Below are 14197 nucleotides of genomic sequence, written 5' to 3'. Positions count from 1 at the left end.
TGTCCCTAATATTTTCATCAAGAAGACACGATTGTATTTTCTAATATTAATGTTATGTGCTGCTGACTTCTAACTACTTGGAAAAAGGATGCTTCATTAATCAGAAAATACCCTTTTGCTCTTGGGTGTAGGAGCACCTTATATAGGAAAAATTAGTAATTCCAAAAAGTCAAAAAGTTCTAAATCTTTTGTGGAAACAAACTTGACCTTCTATTGTACTCGTATAAAAACTTTTACCAAGAAAAAATTCCCATCAACTTCAGGGCAAAAACAAACAATTTTTCAAGGACAAAAAGCGTGAATAGTAACCTGTATATAATGTTGGTTTTTTTTGGCCCAAAATACCACGAAAGTCATTCCTTGGCGAAACTTTTTTTTTTGACATTTTTTGGAATTACTAAAATAATCCATATCAGGTGCACCTAAGCCTGAGAGCCAAAGGTGCTTGTCCAAGCAGAAGGTACTAAAGAATACAGATATTACAAAATCTTAGGACGGGTTTCATTTAGTTGGGGAATTGCCTTCTGCAACGTGTATATGTAGCATCTAGTGGTAAATGTTTTGACTGTGCAACAGTTCTATGGCCGCAGCCACAACCCCTTTCCCTTCCGAAAAGATGTCAAGTGCAGGTTCCTCAATCTTCCTCTGAAGGAGTTTGTCCAATTCACCTCTTAATCTCTGTCAAGTAAAAAGAACATCTCTCGTTAGGGTAAACTGAAAATTTTAGCTGAAAAATAAGCTATTTTATTCACTGAAATGAACTTGATTGCAATATAGCAGTAAAACCAGATATCAGTCATTCCAACTACTATGATAATCACAGCCAAGCTTACTTACTGTTATACGAACTCAGCTTGTATAACAAGGAATCTAGATCAAGCAGCAAGTACAGACACAAAATTACCATTAAAAGAAGCACCGGAACTAAAGTTTCATGTCACCTCTTTGTTGCTGAACGAACACTTGGATTTACTTAGCACTATATTTATAAAAGAGAAAAGGTTCAAGAAGCAAGCTATTGTTGAGAAGTTGGTCATACCTGGATCAACTCTATGATACGCTTTGGTGCAGAGAAATGAAGATACCCCGCAAGCATCTCGATGCCTTCTCCGGTGTTACTTGGACTTAAGGAACCACCAAAAAGTAGAAGAGCATAATCTGATATGTTTGTGGAGTCCCTCACATAAATGCTAGCAGTTTTCACCTTCTCGCTGTAAACCAGATAAGGCAATGGGAATTGCTGCACTCCTGCATTGACTGATGATGGGTGAATGTCCACCTTTCCGACATCTTTGGTGTAGAATGCTGTCCTCTTGCCCCGTCTTTTGCACTGTATGACATTTGGGTAAAGCCCAGCACATAAAACAGCGGAAACCATCTCCAGATCCTTGCCATAATGGTTATATGCCTGAAATTTTAGCACAGAAGTAATCGTAATGGAAACTGAAGCTCTTCAGTTGGAAAGTAGATAAAATGGTGCACTGGAATGAAAAAACATAGATAACTACATAGGTCGTAGAATTACTTATGGAATGCAAGAGAGATCTAGGGTTACAAACCTTCACTCCTCTTGTCTTGCTAACAAATCCAATATCAGAAAGTAGATCAAAAAATTGATTTCGCATGTCATCCATCATCTTCAGGGTCATAGGAGACAGAAAATTTTCCCAACAGAAAGAACGCTCCCTTCCACTGCGTTTTGCTTCCTTCCATGCTTCAAATGCCTTAAGAAGGGCAATGTGATCACTGGCAAAAGAGGTCACAGGAAACTATCAGTGTGCCTTAAACAACTGCAGCGTAAAACGTTTTGCAGGCGATGGTATCATTGGCAAGTGATACTATGCACTCCCTATCCTGGTTCTATCATTCCATATCCTGTGGCTCCTCCTGGGTCAAGCTTTCTAGCATGTAGCAACCAGTAACTAACACTCGCCCTGTTTCACCATATGTCCTAGACTAAGGCCCTTTCCAATACTCACCCCGTTTCACCATATGTCCTGGACTAGGCCCCTTTCCAATATACATGTCCATTGAGGAAATCAAGAGTGTAGTTATTGCATTTTTTGCATTTGTGCCTGTTAGAGTTATATTTATGATGCCCTTTGCCTTTCTGTATTTTGGCCTTTGGCCTCCCACCTGTACTTGTATATATGATGGCTTTGGCCTCCAGATAATACTAAGTTGCATATTCCTAACATAGTATTAGAACTTTAGGGCTTTTTTTAGCACGCGCAACTCGTGCTCTCTTGATCCAATCTCTCACGCCGCCATCCTGCTTCCGGCCGGTTGCTGTCCGACCCCCACGATCTCTTCCGCCGGATCCCGTTGCCCTCATGCGGAAGTCTACTGGAGCGTCGCCGGGCCGCGTGCGTGCTGCTGGAGGAGCGCAGCAGCCAAGGATCCGCCCGTGTGGCTAGCAGCCAAAGATCCGCCCGTGTGCTGCTGGTGCTTTGTTAGGCACGGCGCATGGTCTCCGCCCGCGTGGTCAACACCACTGCATGAACCGGCCGCCTGCTGCTCCCGGTTTTTCCTGTCACCAGATCCGCCCCCGGCTGAATTGGTCCGACAGTTACGCGTCCCCTCCGCCGCACGTCAGCCGACTGGCCGCGGCCTCGCGACTTCCATGCCGGCTGCCGCCTCCTCCCGGAGCGCGGCCCGGACTTCTCCACCGCTGCCGCCTCCTCCCAGCCCGCGGCTCCGCGACTTCTCCGCCGGCCACGCCTCCTCCCGGCCCGTGGCCCTGCGAATTCAACGGGGATTTGGCCACTGGCTTCCCAGGCTGTCGTCGCCGGTCGCCGGCCCCGTCCGCCTGTCGCCGCCGGCCGCCCCTTCGGCCCCGCCCTCTCTGCTTCCTAACAGTACCCCTATTTAATTGCTTTGCAAACTGCTTATTTAAGGTTATCATCTATTAAAATATCCTTAGATTTTGTGATTGCTTGGTTTGTGCACATGGTAGGCTGGGGACAGATATAGTGAAACAGGGGGAATGCTACGTAGGCACCATAAATAAAGCAGCACTTGATGGTACTGAAGAAATAACAGGCAAAACAACATCAAACTAAAACCATAATTTCTGTAATATTGGTTGTCAAAAAACACTTCTACATGCTTCCTCACGAAATATCAATGTGATATAAGCTTATAACAATTACCTGCAGGAGTCACCAGCAAATGATCTTTTGACAGCATCTGCTTCTTCTTTTCTATCTATTGGGAGCACAAATGGATTACGATAAGCAAGAGCAGCAGCGATTGTTAATGCAGGATCCAGGCACTGGAAGACGGATCCAATGAGCAGCATCTTTCCAATGTTTGGATCCAGTGGTAGTGTACATAGATGTCGTCCTGCATAAATCAAAGTTGGGCAAAAGTAAATAAAAACACGTACAGTAAAATTTAAGAAGTGGTACAATTGAAGGGTGGCAGTAAAACTTTGTACCTAAATAAGTGAGCTCCTCCAAGTCATCCAGCGCTCCAATGGTTTTCAGAAGCTCAATTGCATTCTTAACAGAAAGCGGATCTGGGGGTTGCAGTGACTTGGCTAAGAAAGAAGCGACTGCTCCAAGCTGTAAGCTTTTGATAGTAAGGCACAGTTCTTGCAGTGGAGTCCTAAGAATTTCAGGCAGCTGAAACTGAGGCATGGCATCATGAATGACTTTCGGGTACAACCTATAGCAAACACCTGGCTGAACACGGCCTGCACGGCCTCGCCTCTGTGTAAATTAGGAAAGTCATCAACAACAACTGTTATTGGATATTCAGTTTTGCCAGAAAAGTGGGTAACATGGTCCATGGTACGTACCTGATGAGCAGAGGCTTTTGATATCCACGATGGTAGAAGGCATGCTAGCTTATTCAAGGCATCATAACTTGTCTCCTTCGCTTTACCACAATCAATTACATACACAACATCATCTATTGTAATACTGCTTTCTGCAATATTTGTCGCCAGAACAATTTTTCTGCAAATTACATATGTAGTAGATATAAACAGTTAATGGCATTAACCATTAGGATTTAGGACAACTTGCTCAAATGAACTTAGAACTTGTTGCACGAGTACATAACAAAGAACAAATTGCATTAATTGATAAAGAAAATAAAATATCAATTTAACAGCACACAATAATAATAAAAAACCTACATCAAATGTGAGGGTAAGAGAAAAAATAGCTTAAGTGGCAGCAGATAGTTTAAAAGGAAACTGAGAGGGAAAACGTGGAAGTTGCTATGGCATATGTAAAATCATCACCAAAATTTTGTACTTACAGTAGTTCCTTCCCAGACATAATTTTACCTACGAGCTTGCTAACACATACTTTTACCATTAAATACACTGCCACCGATAACAAGAAGGCAAGGAAACCGAGCATGTTTCCATTAACTTATAATAGTGGAGGTGTGACACTGAGAAAGTGAGAAGAATAGAAGATATGCAAGTAGGAAGACAGAAGTATGTCTGCAACACACTATCCATATGTAAAAGCAAAATCATATCCATAGCACATAATCCAGATCAAATGTTTCTATATATACACCGTGACTAATTACCTCATATTAGCTGGTGCTCTGTCAAAAATTTCACGCTGATTAACAGTTGGCATAGAGCCATGCAGTGGGAGAACTAGGAACTTATTGGAATTGCCAAGCAGATTATTCCCTTTAATCTTGTCCAAAAGTTTTGAAATTTCGTCCCAACCAGTAAGGAATACAAGGATTGCACCTTCTCCTTCATGACGACAGATATACTCAATCGTACCTTCCACCTAAAAATGCCAACATAAAGTAATAAATATTAGCAGCATAGATAGGTTACGAAATGGTATTAGGATGTCATGAAATGCAGGTTATTTTTCAGAGAGATATCAAGTGCATCACACAACTAGGCGACATCATAAATCACTTTTGGTTTGTGGTACCAAATTCACATGAAAAAAAATCTGGGAGAAAATTGTCTAGACGTGTTTCCTGATTTACTATAAGTCCATAACTATGTATATAATATTAAGTTCGCATTCAATCTATGTTGATAGTTACAAAAGGAACGAGTAAATGTTACAATGGATAACAAGCTTCTTGTTTTGGTCTCTTCTAATTTATTTTGAGTGAAGTTAAAGTTACAAAAAGGATGAAAGGACGCAAGGCGATGGGCCCTGATTGTATCCCCATTGAGGTGTGGAAAGGCCTCGGTGACATAGCGATAGTATGGCTAACCAAGCTTTTCAACCTCATTTTTCGGGCAAACAAGATGCCAGGAGAATGGAGACGGAGTATATTAGTACCAATCTTCAAGAACGGGGGGGGGGGGGGGGGGGGGGGGGGGGGGTTCAGAGTTGTACTAATTACCGTGGAATTAAGCTGATGAGCCATACGATGAAGCTATGGGAGAGTCATTGAGCACCGCTTAAGAGGAATGACAAGCGTGACCAAAAATCAGTTTGGTTTCATGCATGGGAAGTCAACTATGGAAGCCATTTTCTTGGTACGACAACTTATGGAGAGATACAGGGAGCAAAGAAGGACTTGCATATGGTGTTCATTGACTTGGAGAAGGCCTATAATAAGATACCGCGGAATGTCATGTGGTGGGCCTTGGAGAAACACAAAGTCCCAGCAAAGTACATTACCCTCATCAAGGACATGTACGAAAATGTTGTGACAAGTGTTCGAACAAGTGATGTCGACACTGATGACTTCCCGATTAAGATAGGACTGCATGAGGGGTCTTTGAGCCCTTATCTTTTTGCCTTGGTGATGGATGAGGTCACAAGGGATATACAAGGAGATATCCCATGGTGTATGCTATTTGCGGATGATGAGGTGCTAGTTGACGATAGTCGGACGGGGGTAAATAGGAAGTTAGAGTTATGGAGACAAACCTTGGAATCAAAAGGGTTTAAGCTTAGTAGAACTAAAACCAAGTACATGATGTGCGGTTTCAGTACTACTAGGTGTGAGGAGGAGGAGGTTAGCCTTGATGGGCAGGTGGTGCCTCAAAAGGACACCTTTCGATATTTGGGGTCAATGCTGCAGGAGGATGGGGGTATTGATGAAGATGTGAACCATCGAATCAAAGCGGGATGGATGAAGTGGCGCCAAGCTTCTGGCATTCTCTATGACAAGAGAGTGCCACAAAAGCTAAAAAGCAAGTTCTACAGGATGGCGGTTCGACCCGCAATGTTGTATGGCGCTAAGTGTTGGCCGACTAAAAGGCGATATGTTCAACAGTTAGGTGTGGCGGAGATGCCTATGTTGAGATGGATGTGTGGCCACATGAGGAAGGATCGAGTCCGAAATGATGATATACGAGATAGAGTTTGGGTAGCACCAATTGAAGAGAAGCTTGTCCAACATCGTCTGAGATGGTTTGGGCATATTCAGCGCAGGCCTCCAGAAGCTCCAGTGCATAGCGGATGGCTAAAGCGTGCGGAGAATGTCAAGAGAGGTCGGGGTAGGCCGAATTTGACATGGGAGGAGTCCGTTAAGAGAGACCTGAAGGATTGGAGTATCACCAAAGATCTAGCTATGGACAGGGGTGCGTGGAAGCTTGCTATCCATGTGCCAGAGCCATGAGTTGGACGCGAGCCCTTACGGGTTACACCTCTAGCCTACTCCAACTTGTTTGGGACTAAAGGCTTTGTTGTTGTTGTTGTTATTGTTATTGTTATTGAAGTTAAAGTTACAAAGGGTGAAGAAAATTCTTAAAGCACTTCTCACTAGTTTCCACCATGTTTGCAGACAGAGAAGTTCCAATATTTGCATCATACATATCAGCACATAACTACACGCATTTGCGTCTAACAGTAGATATTATATTATTCCATGTGTTTCCTTACGCCCTTTCCCTTCTTGATCAATTTCAATACCAGGGAAGTTGATCCAATACATCTGTTAATACAAGAATAAGCCCTTCCGGTTCCTATACCAAAGAAGTTGGTCCTAGACCATTAGATCTGCTAATACCTAATGGAACAATTAACAACAGGCAATTAGCTGGTCATTTTTAGAAACATCACTGATATATCTCCAATTAATTGCAATCACTTGTACATATATGGAACTGGATCTCCTCCACTAACTATCCCAATATCTAAGGACTTAAAGGTTCCATCTACTAATGCAATCAAATAAATGCACATGAAAATAACCAGTTCAGATCTGAGAATACATACAAGGCTCAAATCCAGTTCAGTGACAGACCAAGCTTCAAGGGACTGCCTTGTTGTAATGCTATAGTTTCCGTACTCCTTATTAATGTCGACATCCTGGAAAAAAAAGTGAGCAAGCAAAACTGTTGACCCTCCTAGTTTTAAAGGATAGGGAATCAAGCACGTCTGACTTTTTGCAATATGTTCTCCACACTTCAGTTTAGTGTTAACAAATTAGTTATCTGCATTAGCAACAGTAGAGCTAAATCATCCAAATATTTGCCATCTCAGAACTTTTGATCCCCTGACATCAATACTGAATTACAAAACTACAATGGGCAAGATTAGAAAAGTAACTCAAGTTTACCTGGAAAACATCAGCCAATGGATCATTCTTAACTGAAGCAAGTCTCTTTTTTCTTGAATTTCCTTGAAAATTATCACGTTCAGACTTGATTTTGTATTGGGTCTTTTCCAAAATATCTTCCAGAAATAACTCGGCAACAGGAAAAGTGAAACCCTGCTCAAAACACCTTGATGTAAGTATAATGCACAAAAATCACTTCAACGGGCACTGTTTACAAAAGGTTACAGTACCGGAATATGCATAATTGGGGCATCTCCAAAGTATTTGGAAAATAGTTCAGCATTTATTGTTGCACTCATCAATACAAGACGAAGGTCAGGACGCCTTGGCAGAAGGTCGCGTAAAATGATGATGAGAAAATCTTCATTCATGCCACGTTCATGAATTTCGTCAACTAGTAAATGACTTACACCAACTAAGTCTGGCTCCTGAACCTGCGACATATAGTGTTTGCATTGAGTGTAAGTGCAATAACACCAAAATGACTGAACATTTGGAAATAAACAAGCAATTCAATTTGATTTGCCAAATCTCAAGATGCAATATAGTCTATAGCAAATTAAGACCCCTGCAGTAAATATCTTTGCATAATTAAGGTCACACGTGTACATGTTAACAGTAGCTACAGTTGTGATATGATTGGATCATTGGAGTGCTAGAAATCACACAATATTTGACTAGTTTTGGATACATCTTCTGTAAAGGAACAGGATCATGTGCATGGGTGATGAAATAATTTGCACAACAAAACCTCAATTCTTTCACATCTCAAAAAAAAACTACTGTGTTCTGCTTGTGTCAAAATCGAGAAGTGTCCATTGCCAGTGTAATCTACTTTAGTCGAGAAGTATTCAATTTCCAATACTCAGTTTCACAATATCTTTCATCACACCACCACCCACTGTGCACCCAGATCAAGGAAGCACTAAATCCAAGATAAAGTTAATAAAAAATGGCATACACTAGAATCAGAATGTCGTGCTGCAACCACTAAACATCTTCCAAAGCATTAAAGTAGGGATAGATAGTAGAGACCATGAATTACACTCTTGGTTTCCCCAATGGACAGATATTTTGAAACAGAGACACGCCAGAGTAGTTTCAAAAATCGGACCGCTGAAGCTACCGGTTCGCAGATCTAACCGCCGGCACAGACAGTTTGATAAAGGCAAAAGGAAATATTATAGCTCATTGATTTTCAAGTTTATAGAAAATTTGACTCCGTGAGCTACTCTGTTCTTGGTCTCGGGGAAGTCTCCGTTTCTATTGAGGGGATCAAGAGCGTGGTTCTTGCAATATTTGCACTTTTGACCCTATTTAATTGCTTCCAGAATTGCTGATTGGTTGTAGTGTGTTAGTTAAATCTTGTATTAAGTTCTTGTAGATTTAGAGCATCCTTGGGATGTGCACATGGTGGGCTGAGGACAGATATAGCAAAACAGAGGGAGCGGGTAATAGAAGTTATACTGGCTAACTTAGTCAAAGCAATGCAGGCAAGCTGGTGATGGGCCTCCGAAGTCCAAACACGCGTGGGAAGGTGGGGCAAGGGTCTTGCATTTGATTCCTGTGTGTGACAACTCGTTAACCAGTAGTTGTATTACTGTTTTTATGGGTAAAACGGTCTTTTAAGAGGACTGAACCGGTTAAGGTGCCACTCAGTTTTTTTCTGGTCAGATCGCTGGTCCGGTACAGCTTTTAAAACTAGGCTGCCAAGGCTAGTGACGGTTATAGCGAAACAGAGAGAGTGCTGAACATGCAACTGCACAACAAATTCAGATCATAATTGCCATAGGCTTTGTAATGTTGCATATATAATGAAGCTTAAATTCCTTGGGAGTATCTTAATAAACCTGGAGAAAGATTATACAGCTACAACCAAATGCATAAATCAAGCTACGATCAAACCAGAAGTTCTAAGATATGCAGAAAGCGATAATGGACAACAAACAAAGAACAAGGCGATATATACAATTCACAGTAAAAAAATCGACAAAATAAACAATGCAAAAATGACGTGATGCGGTAAGTCACTCGTGCATATGCAAATCTATCTGTCAGTCATACCAGTTTTCTAAGCAAAACTCCTGTCGTGCAGAAGAGCAGTCGTGTTTGTGTGGAACGTTTTGATTCAAGGCGAATCTGGTATCCAACAGTCTCACCAAGCTCTTCACCTCTCTCAGATCCTACACGTGCTGCAACCGATATGGCAGATATACGGCGGGGTTGAGTACATATTATACTGCAATCAGCACCACGAAGGTTATCTATCTCCTCTTCTAGTATGAACTGCGGAAGCTGTGTTGTTTTACCACAACCTGTCTCACCAGATATGACCAAAACCTGAAACAGTAAATTCAGTAAGAAAATAAATTAAATGGACGTACTAATAAGATCAACTATAGAGCCCGACTCTATGGGCAGTATTAAGAATATAGTAATGAATATCACCAGGTAGCAAAGATGAACAAAACAAACGACAGTGCGACCTTAACTCTGCCAGCATTAAGTACAAAATATCTAAACCTGTGACACTGACTTGACCATGAGATTCAAGTTAATTTAACTGCACCAAATCATTCAAAAAACTAGCAACGAATTTTACTCGTTACTAAGGATATAAAGCAGAGTGTCAGGAAAACACAATTTCAGTATATGGATGTAACGTGCTAGAATTGGTACCATCCCTAAAGACTGATTAGTGACAAGGTTCGGGGTATAGCTGAGGAAAGAGAGCTGATTGGCCAAGGTGATGGGGATGAGAGGGAGAGTAGGTTCGGGAGAAGATAAGATCTTTGCTGGTTTATTCACGTTCACTGGATAATCCATATGGTGTACATGGTGTACCTTTTATAGAGAAGACTGGACTTGATGCCTAGGAACAGAATCCTGATTATCCTAATAAACCATAGCTTTTATCTTCCTAACTAAATGGATCTCTTTCCTAGCTAAATCCTTACTAACTGCATAACTAATGGGCTAACGGCTGACTGCACGCCTCTGACATTACACCAGCCCTTTTGAACAGCTCATCCTCGAGCAGTGGTTGCCACAGTTGGAGCCTTGGAGCCCAAGGCAGTCCCCCAAGTTGTTGATAGATTCCACCTTCGTCTCGTGGGGCTAAAGCAAAACAACCAAGCTGCATACATGCATTTATGTGACCCAGTTTGGAGGCCTGCTTGCTGCTGTTCATTGTGTTGACCTGCATAGGAGTTGTGTGGTCTGCCCCTTTGGTCAAAGTACGCTCAAGCCCAACAAGGAAATCCCATGAGCCTTAGGGTTTGGATGAAGGGACGCAAGGAATGGTTCATCACTTGCTGCCAGCATAAAGAGCTGTGATACTGCTGCTACCCTATGGAGGAGTGTCGCTGGAAACAGAAGCATCGTCACTGGCTTGGGCAGAGCAGCCGTTGCTTTGAGGAGAAACATCTCGCTCTCATGGCTGCATTCCAGCTGCTGCTGCTAGGAAGGGTACCACCGCCACTGCTGGCTGTGTGGCCACCGCAAGAGAACTCCGCCACCACTGCTGTTGTGTGCATCACTGCCATCGAGATTGATTGCATGGCTGCCTCTAGAAGGCACTCCATCACTGTTGCTGGAGTTTGCCCTGCCACTGCTGCAAGTTGCACTACTGCTGCTTCTTGTAGTTGCAGGCTTTGCTGCTGCCCATAGACGCGGGAGTGAACTATGTTGTCCTCCAGATGGCCAGAAATTTCAGCGATACATCTGTCTGGAGTGGCTTGTGGAGGCCAACCACAAGCAGATCCACCTAATGCCACTCGGAGAGCCCTCAGCACCTGCATGTGGAAGTGAGAAATTGCTCAATGTACTCATCCACCGCACAGGTCTGCTGCATAATCTTGATGGTGCCAAGCAGTTGGGACAGCGCATTTGCTTCCCCTTGTGCTCCTCCCGCATTCGCCTTGCCTGCCCTTCCTTGAGGTCGAAACAGCTTTGCCCAACGTATTTGTCAGCTTGGATTGGTTTTCACCTCGAGTGTTGGTGGATAGGGTCACGGGAGGTCGGAGAGCTTGCTGTTGACAATGCCCTCCAGGTCTCCACATCTTCCTGGGACAGACGATCCAAATGCCTTGCACGTGATGCTAGAATTGGTACCCTTGCTAAGACTAGTCAATGTGAAACGGTTGAGGGTAAAGCTCTGAGAAGCGAGGGTTGGTCGGCCATGGTGTCGGGGATGAAAAGGGGAGAAGGTTGACTGCTGGTTTATTCTAATTTATTGGATAATCCATATGAGGTATACAGTGTCCCTTTTATAGGGAAGACTAAACTTGATGCAAAATCCTCCTAGCAAACCATATCTTTACCTTCCTAACTAAACCGATCTCTTCCAAGTCTTCCCTAACAAAATGGATATCCTTACAAACTACGTAGCCAATTGTATTTATATCACTAGTGGGCTAAGGGCTGAGAATCTTTGACAATGTATGTGAATATATTCATCTAAATAGATCAAACTTGGAAACATCTTATAGTTCTTACTTCGTACCTGATTAGCTGCTACTGCTTTCAAAAACTCCTCTCTCGCTTTGAATGCTGGTAATTTTTCCCTGAAAGACTGCATTGATCTAGCACTTGGCATCATCTGAAACAAAATGTAGATGATGCAACTTCAGAATTTAGGGTTGCTCAATGTTTGATATTGATGGGGTTTGAGCCAGTCACTAGAAAATCACTGGTGATACCTTTTTTGATCTCTGCATATCTCTAAGCTGAAAACTTAGCTTCTGTTTATCAACATATGTTGTTGATTCAGCTACTGCCGTGGATGTGCTGGGCAAAGATTGCCTCATTGAGACAGTGGATGTGCTAGCAGAAGCATTGTTATTTGACTGTGCCCTGGATAAAAGGTTTTCCACTCGTCTCTCTGTCTCATTGGACATCTTAATCTGTCCATAGTTCAAGCACAATGTCAGTAAAAAAAACACATATATTGATGTTCACTGTCACAAAGACACTGCATAACACCTCGTTTTGTGATGATCCATGCCTCTCATCAAGATCTGCTCGGTAATCAGGCAGTGGCACTTTGCTAAAAACAAGTGTCTTCCCTTTGTTGTATGCATTGCTATCTTCCCCAGGTTAAAACACAAAATAGAGAAACTATAATTCATCAGATTTCAAGTGTGATCTAAAGGTATAGCACAAAAGGCATAAAATGATCAACGTGAGAAAGTCAGATAGTCCTTCATGTACAGGAGACATAACAATTAGAGTTAGTTGTAAATTACTTAATTTTGGTACCATCGATGAGCTGATGACAGGAAGAATGCTGCATCTATCAATGGAAGTTAAGCATGATGGTGATGAGAGAAATAAGGCACAGAATAGGTGTGCCATCCTTACAAGTAAAGGCCGTGTCTCTGAGCAATATGTGCAAGTGTATTCTGTCCATCACGTCCGAAATTCTTCTTGACTACTAACTCCTGCTGAGATCCTTCTCTTAATTGCCCAATCGTATTCCACCACTCATGCTCATCAACCTTTTCCACCTGACCATTAGGCATTCACAAGAGTGCAGATCTTAAAAAATCAACTTAGACAAGTGCGGAAATTCTGTATGTAGTATATAACTTTAAGAAATAGGGCAATTCAGTAAAGTCTCATGGGCCTAGACCTTGTGTGACCATACCATTGGGATGGAAATTAAGTAATTAACATAGTTGAAACAGTTACTAACAACACATTTGTACAGAACAAACATCAGAGGAGATGTGATGTATGTAGTCTAACTCGTGATTGTTCAAACTTCCTGAAAAGTAACACATAGGACAGGTAACTACATGTGGTACCATTGCAGTATGTAGACTTTCACTCGATTGCCATGGCAGCAAATTAGCGATGACCCTGTGGACCAATCTACGGACCTAGATGGACGTTAGCTACATGATTCCAAGCTTTCGAAAAAACAAGAACACATTCCGAATCATAAGATACGGGTGACAGCATCGAGCCACCACACGAAATACAAACGAAACAAACAGAACATCATCCAGCCACGACGATACGCACGGGAGTAGAGCCCTCACCTCTGAGGCCATCTGCCGCAGCCGCTCGGCGCGCCACTGCGGATCCCACCATCTCTGCTCACCACGGCCCCCGCCGCCGCCGCCACGGCCTCCTCTGCCTCCGCCGCCGCGCCCGCGCCCGCGACCACGCTGGGAGTTGGTGCCGCCGCCGCGCCCGCCGCGATACATGTTGGGAGTAGCTGCTGCGGTTGTGAGCGCCCTTAGGTTTCTGCGGGTGGTGGTGGCCGGGAAGGGGAAGCCGCTGCGGAACAGGAGACTGCCGCGGCAACCGGAAGAGTGGAGGAGCATCTGGGCCGGGGAGTGCACCTGCGCCTTCACCTAATCCTATTTGGCGCCTTAAGCGCCAAATAGAGGCCATTTGGTACGGGGGCCACACACCCCTCTCCCAAGTGGGCTGCCGGCCCTTTATCTCTCCCACCAGTTTTCTGTTCTGGGTTTTCAACTTTTCATCCGGGTTTTTTGTTTTGTCGTTTTTCATTTTTTTTCTGTTTTTACTTTTCAATTTCAATTTCAAGTTCACAAAGTTTTTTCAAATTTGTGAACTTTCTTGAAAATCATGACATTGTTTTAAATCACAAACTTTTGTCAAAGTTGTGAACTTTTTTCAAATCCGTGAACACTTTTCAAATTCATAAAAA

The 14197-nt window shown here is 42.9% G+C and overlaps 1 protein-coding gene across 2 annotated transcripts; it reads right to left on the bottom strand.

Moving 5' to 3' along the window:
- Positions 1 to 293: 293 nt before the first annotated feature.
- On the bottom strand, positions 294 to 13875 carry LOC125506240 (RNA helicase family protein). Of its 2 annotated transcripts, none has more exons than XM_048671100.2 (16): positions 13560 to 13875; positions 12877 to 13022; positions 12499 to 12598; positions 12216 to 12419; positions 12020 to 12115; positions 9580 to 9855; positions 7746 to 7949; positions 7516 to 7668; positions 7173 to 7265; positions 4552 to 4766; positions 3803 to 3962; positions 3440 to 3713; positions 3153 to 3345; positions 1560 to 1746; positions 1040 to 1408; positions 294 to 678 (listed from the first exon to the last, which is right to left on the bottom strand). In XM_048671100.2, the coding sequence occupies exons 1-16, from the start codon at positions 13845 to 13847 to the stop codon at positions 547 to 549; spliced, it is 3090 nt and encodes a 1029-aa protein (XP_048527057.1). In that variant the 5' UTR covers positions 13848 to 13875; the 3' UTR covers positions 294 to 546. The 2 variants fall into 2 exon arrangements, with proteins under 2 accessions (XP_048527057.1, XP_048527063.1); XM_048671106.2 differs by having other exon boundaries at positions 12499 to 12602; positions 13560 to 13841.
- Between the last annotated feature and the right edge of the window lie 322 nt (positions 13876 to 14197).

Source organism: Triticum urartu, chromosome 1A (assembly GCF_056163025.1).
Source record: "Triticum urartu cultivar PI428250 chromosome 1A, HENAU_Tu73, whole genome shotgun sequence".
Lineage (NCBI taxonomy): Eukaryota > Viridiplantae > Streptophyta > Magnoliopsida > Poales > Poaceae > Triticum > Triticum urartu.
Note: the sequence above shows the minus strand (reverse complement) of the source record. Positions and strands in the feature narration are given on the sequence as shown.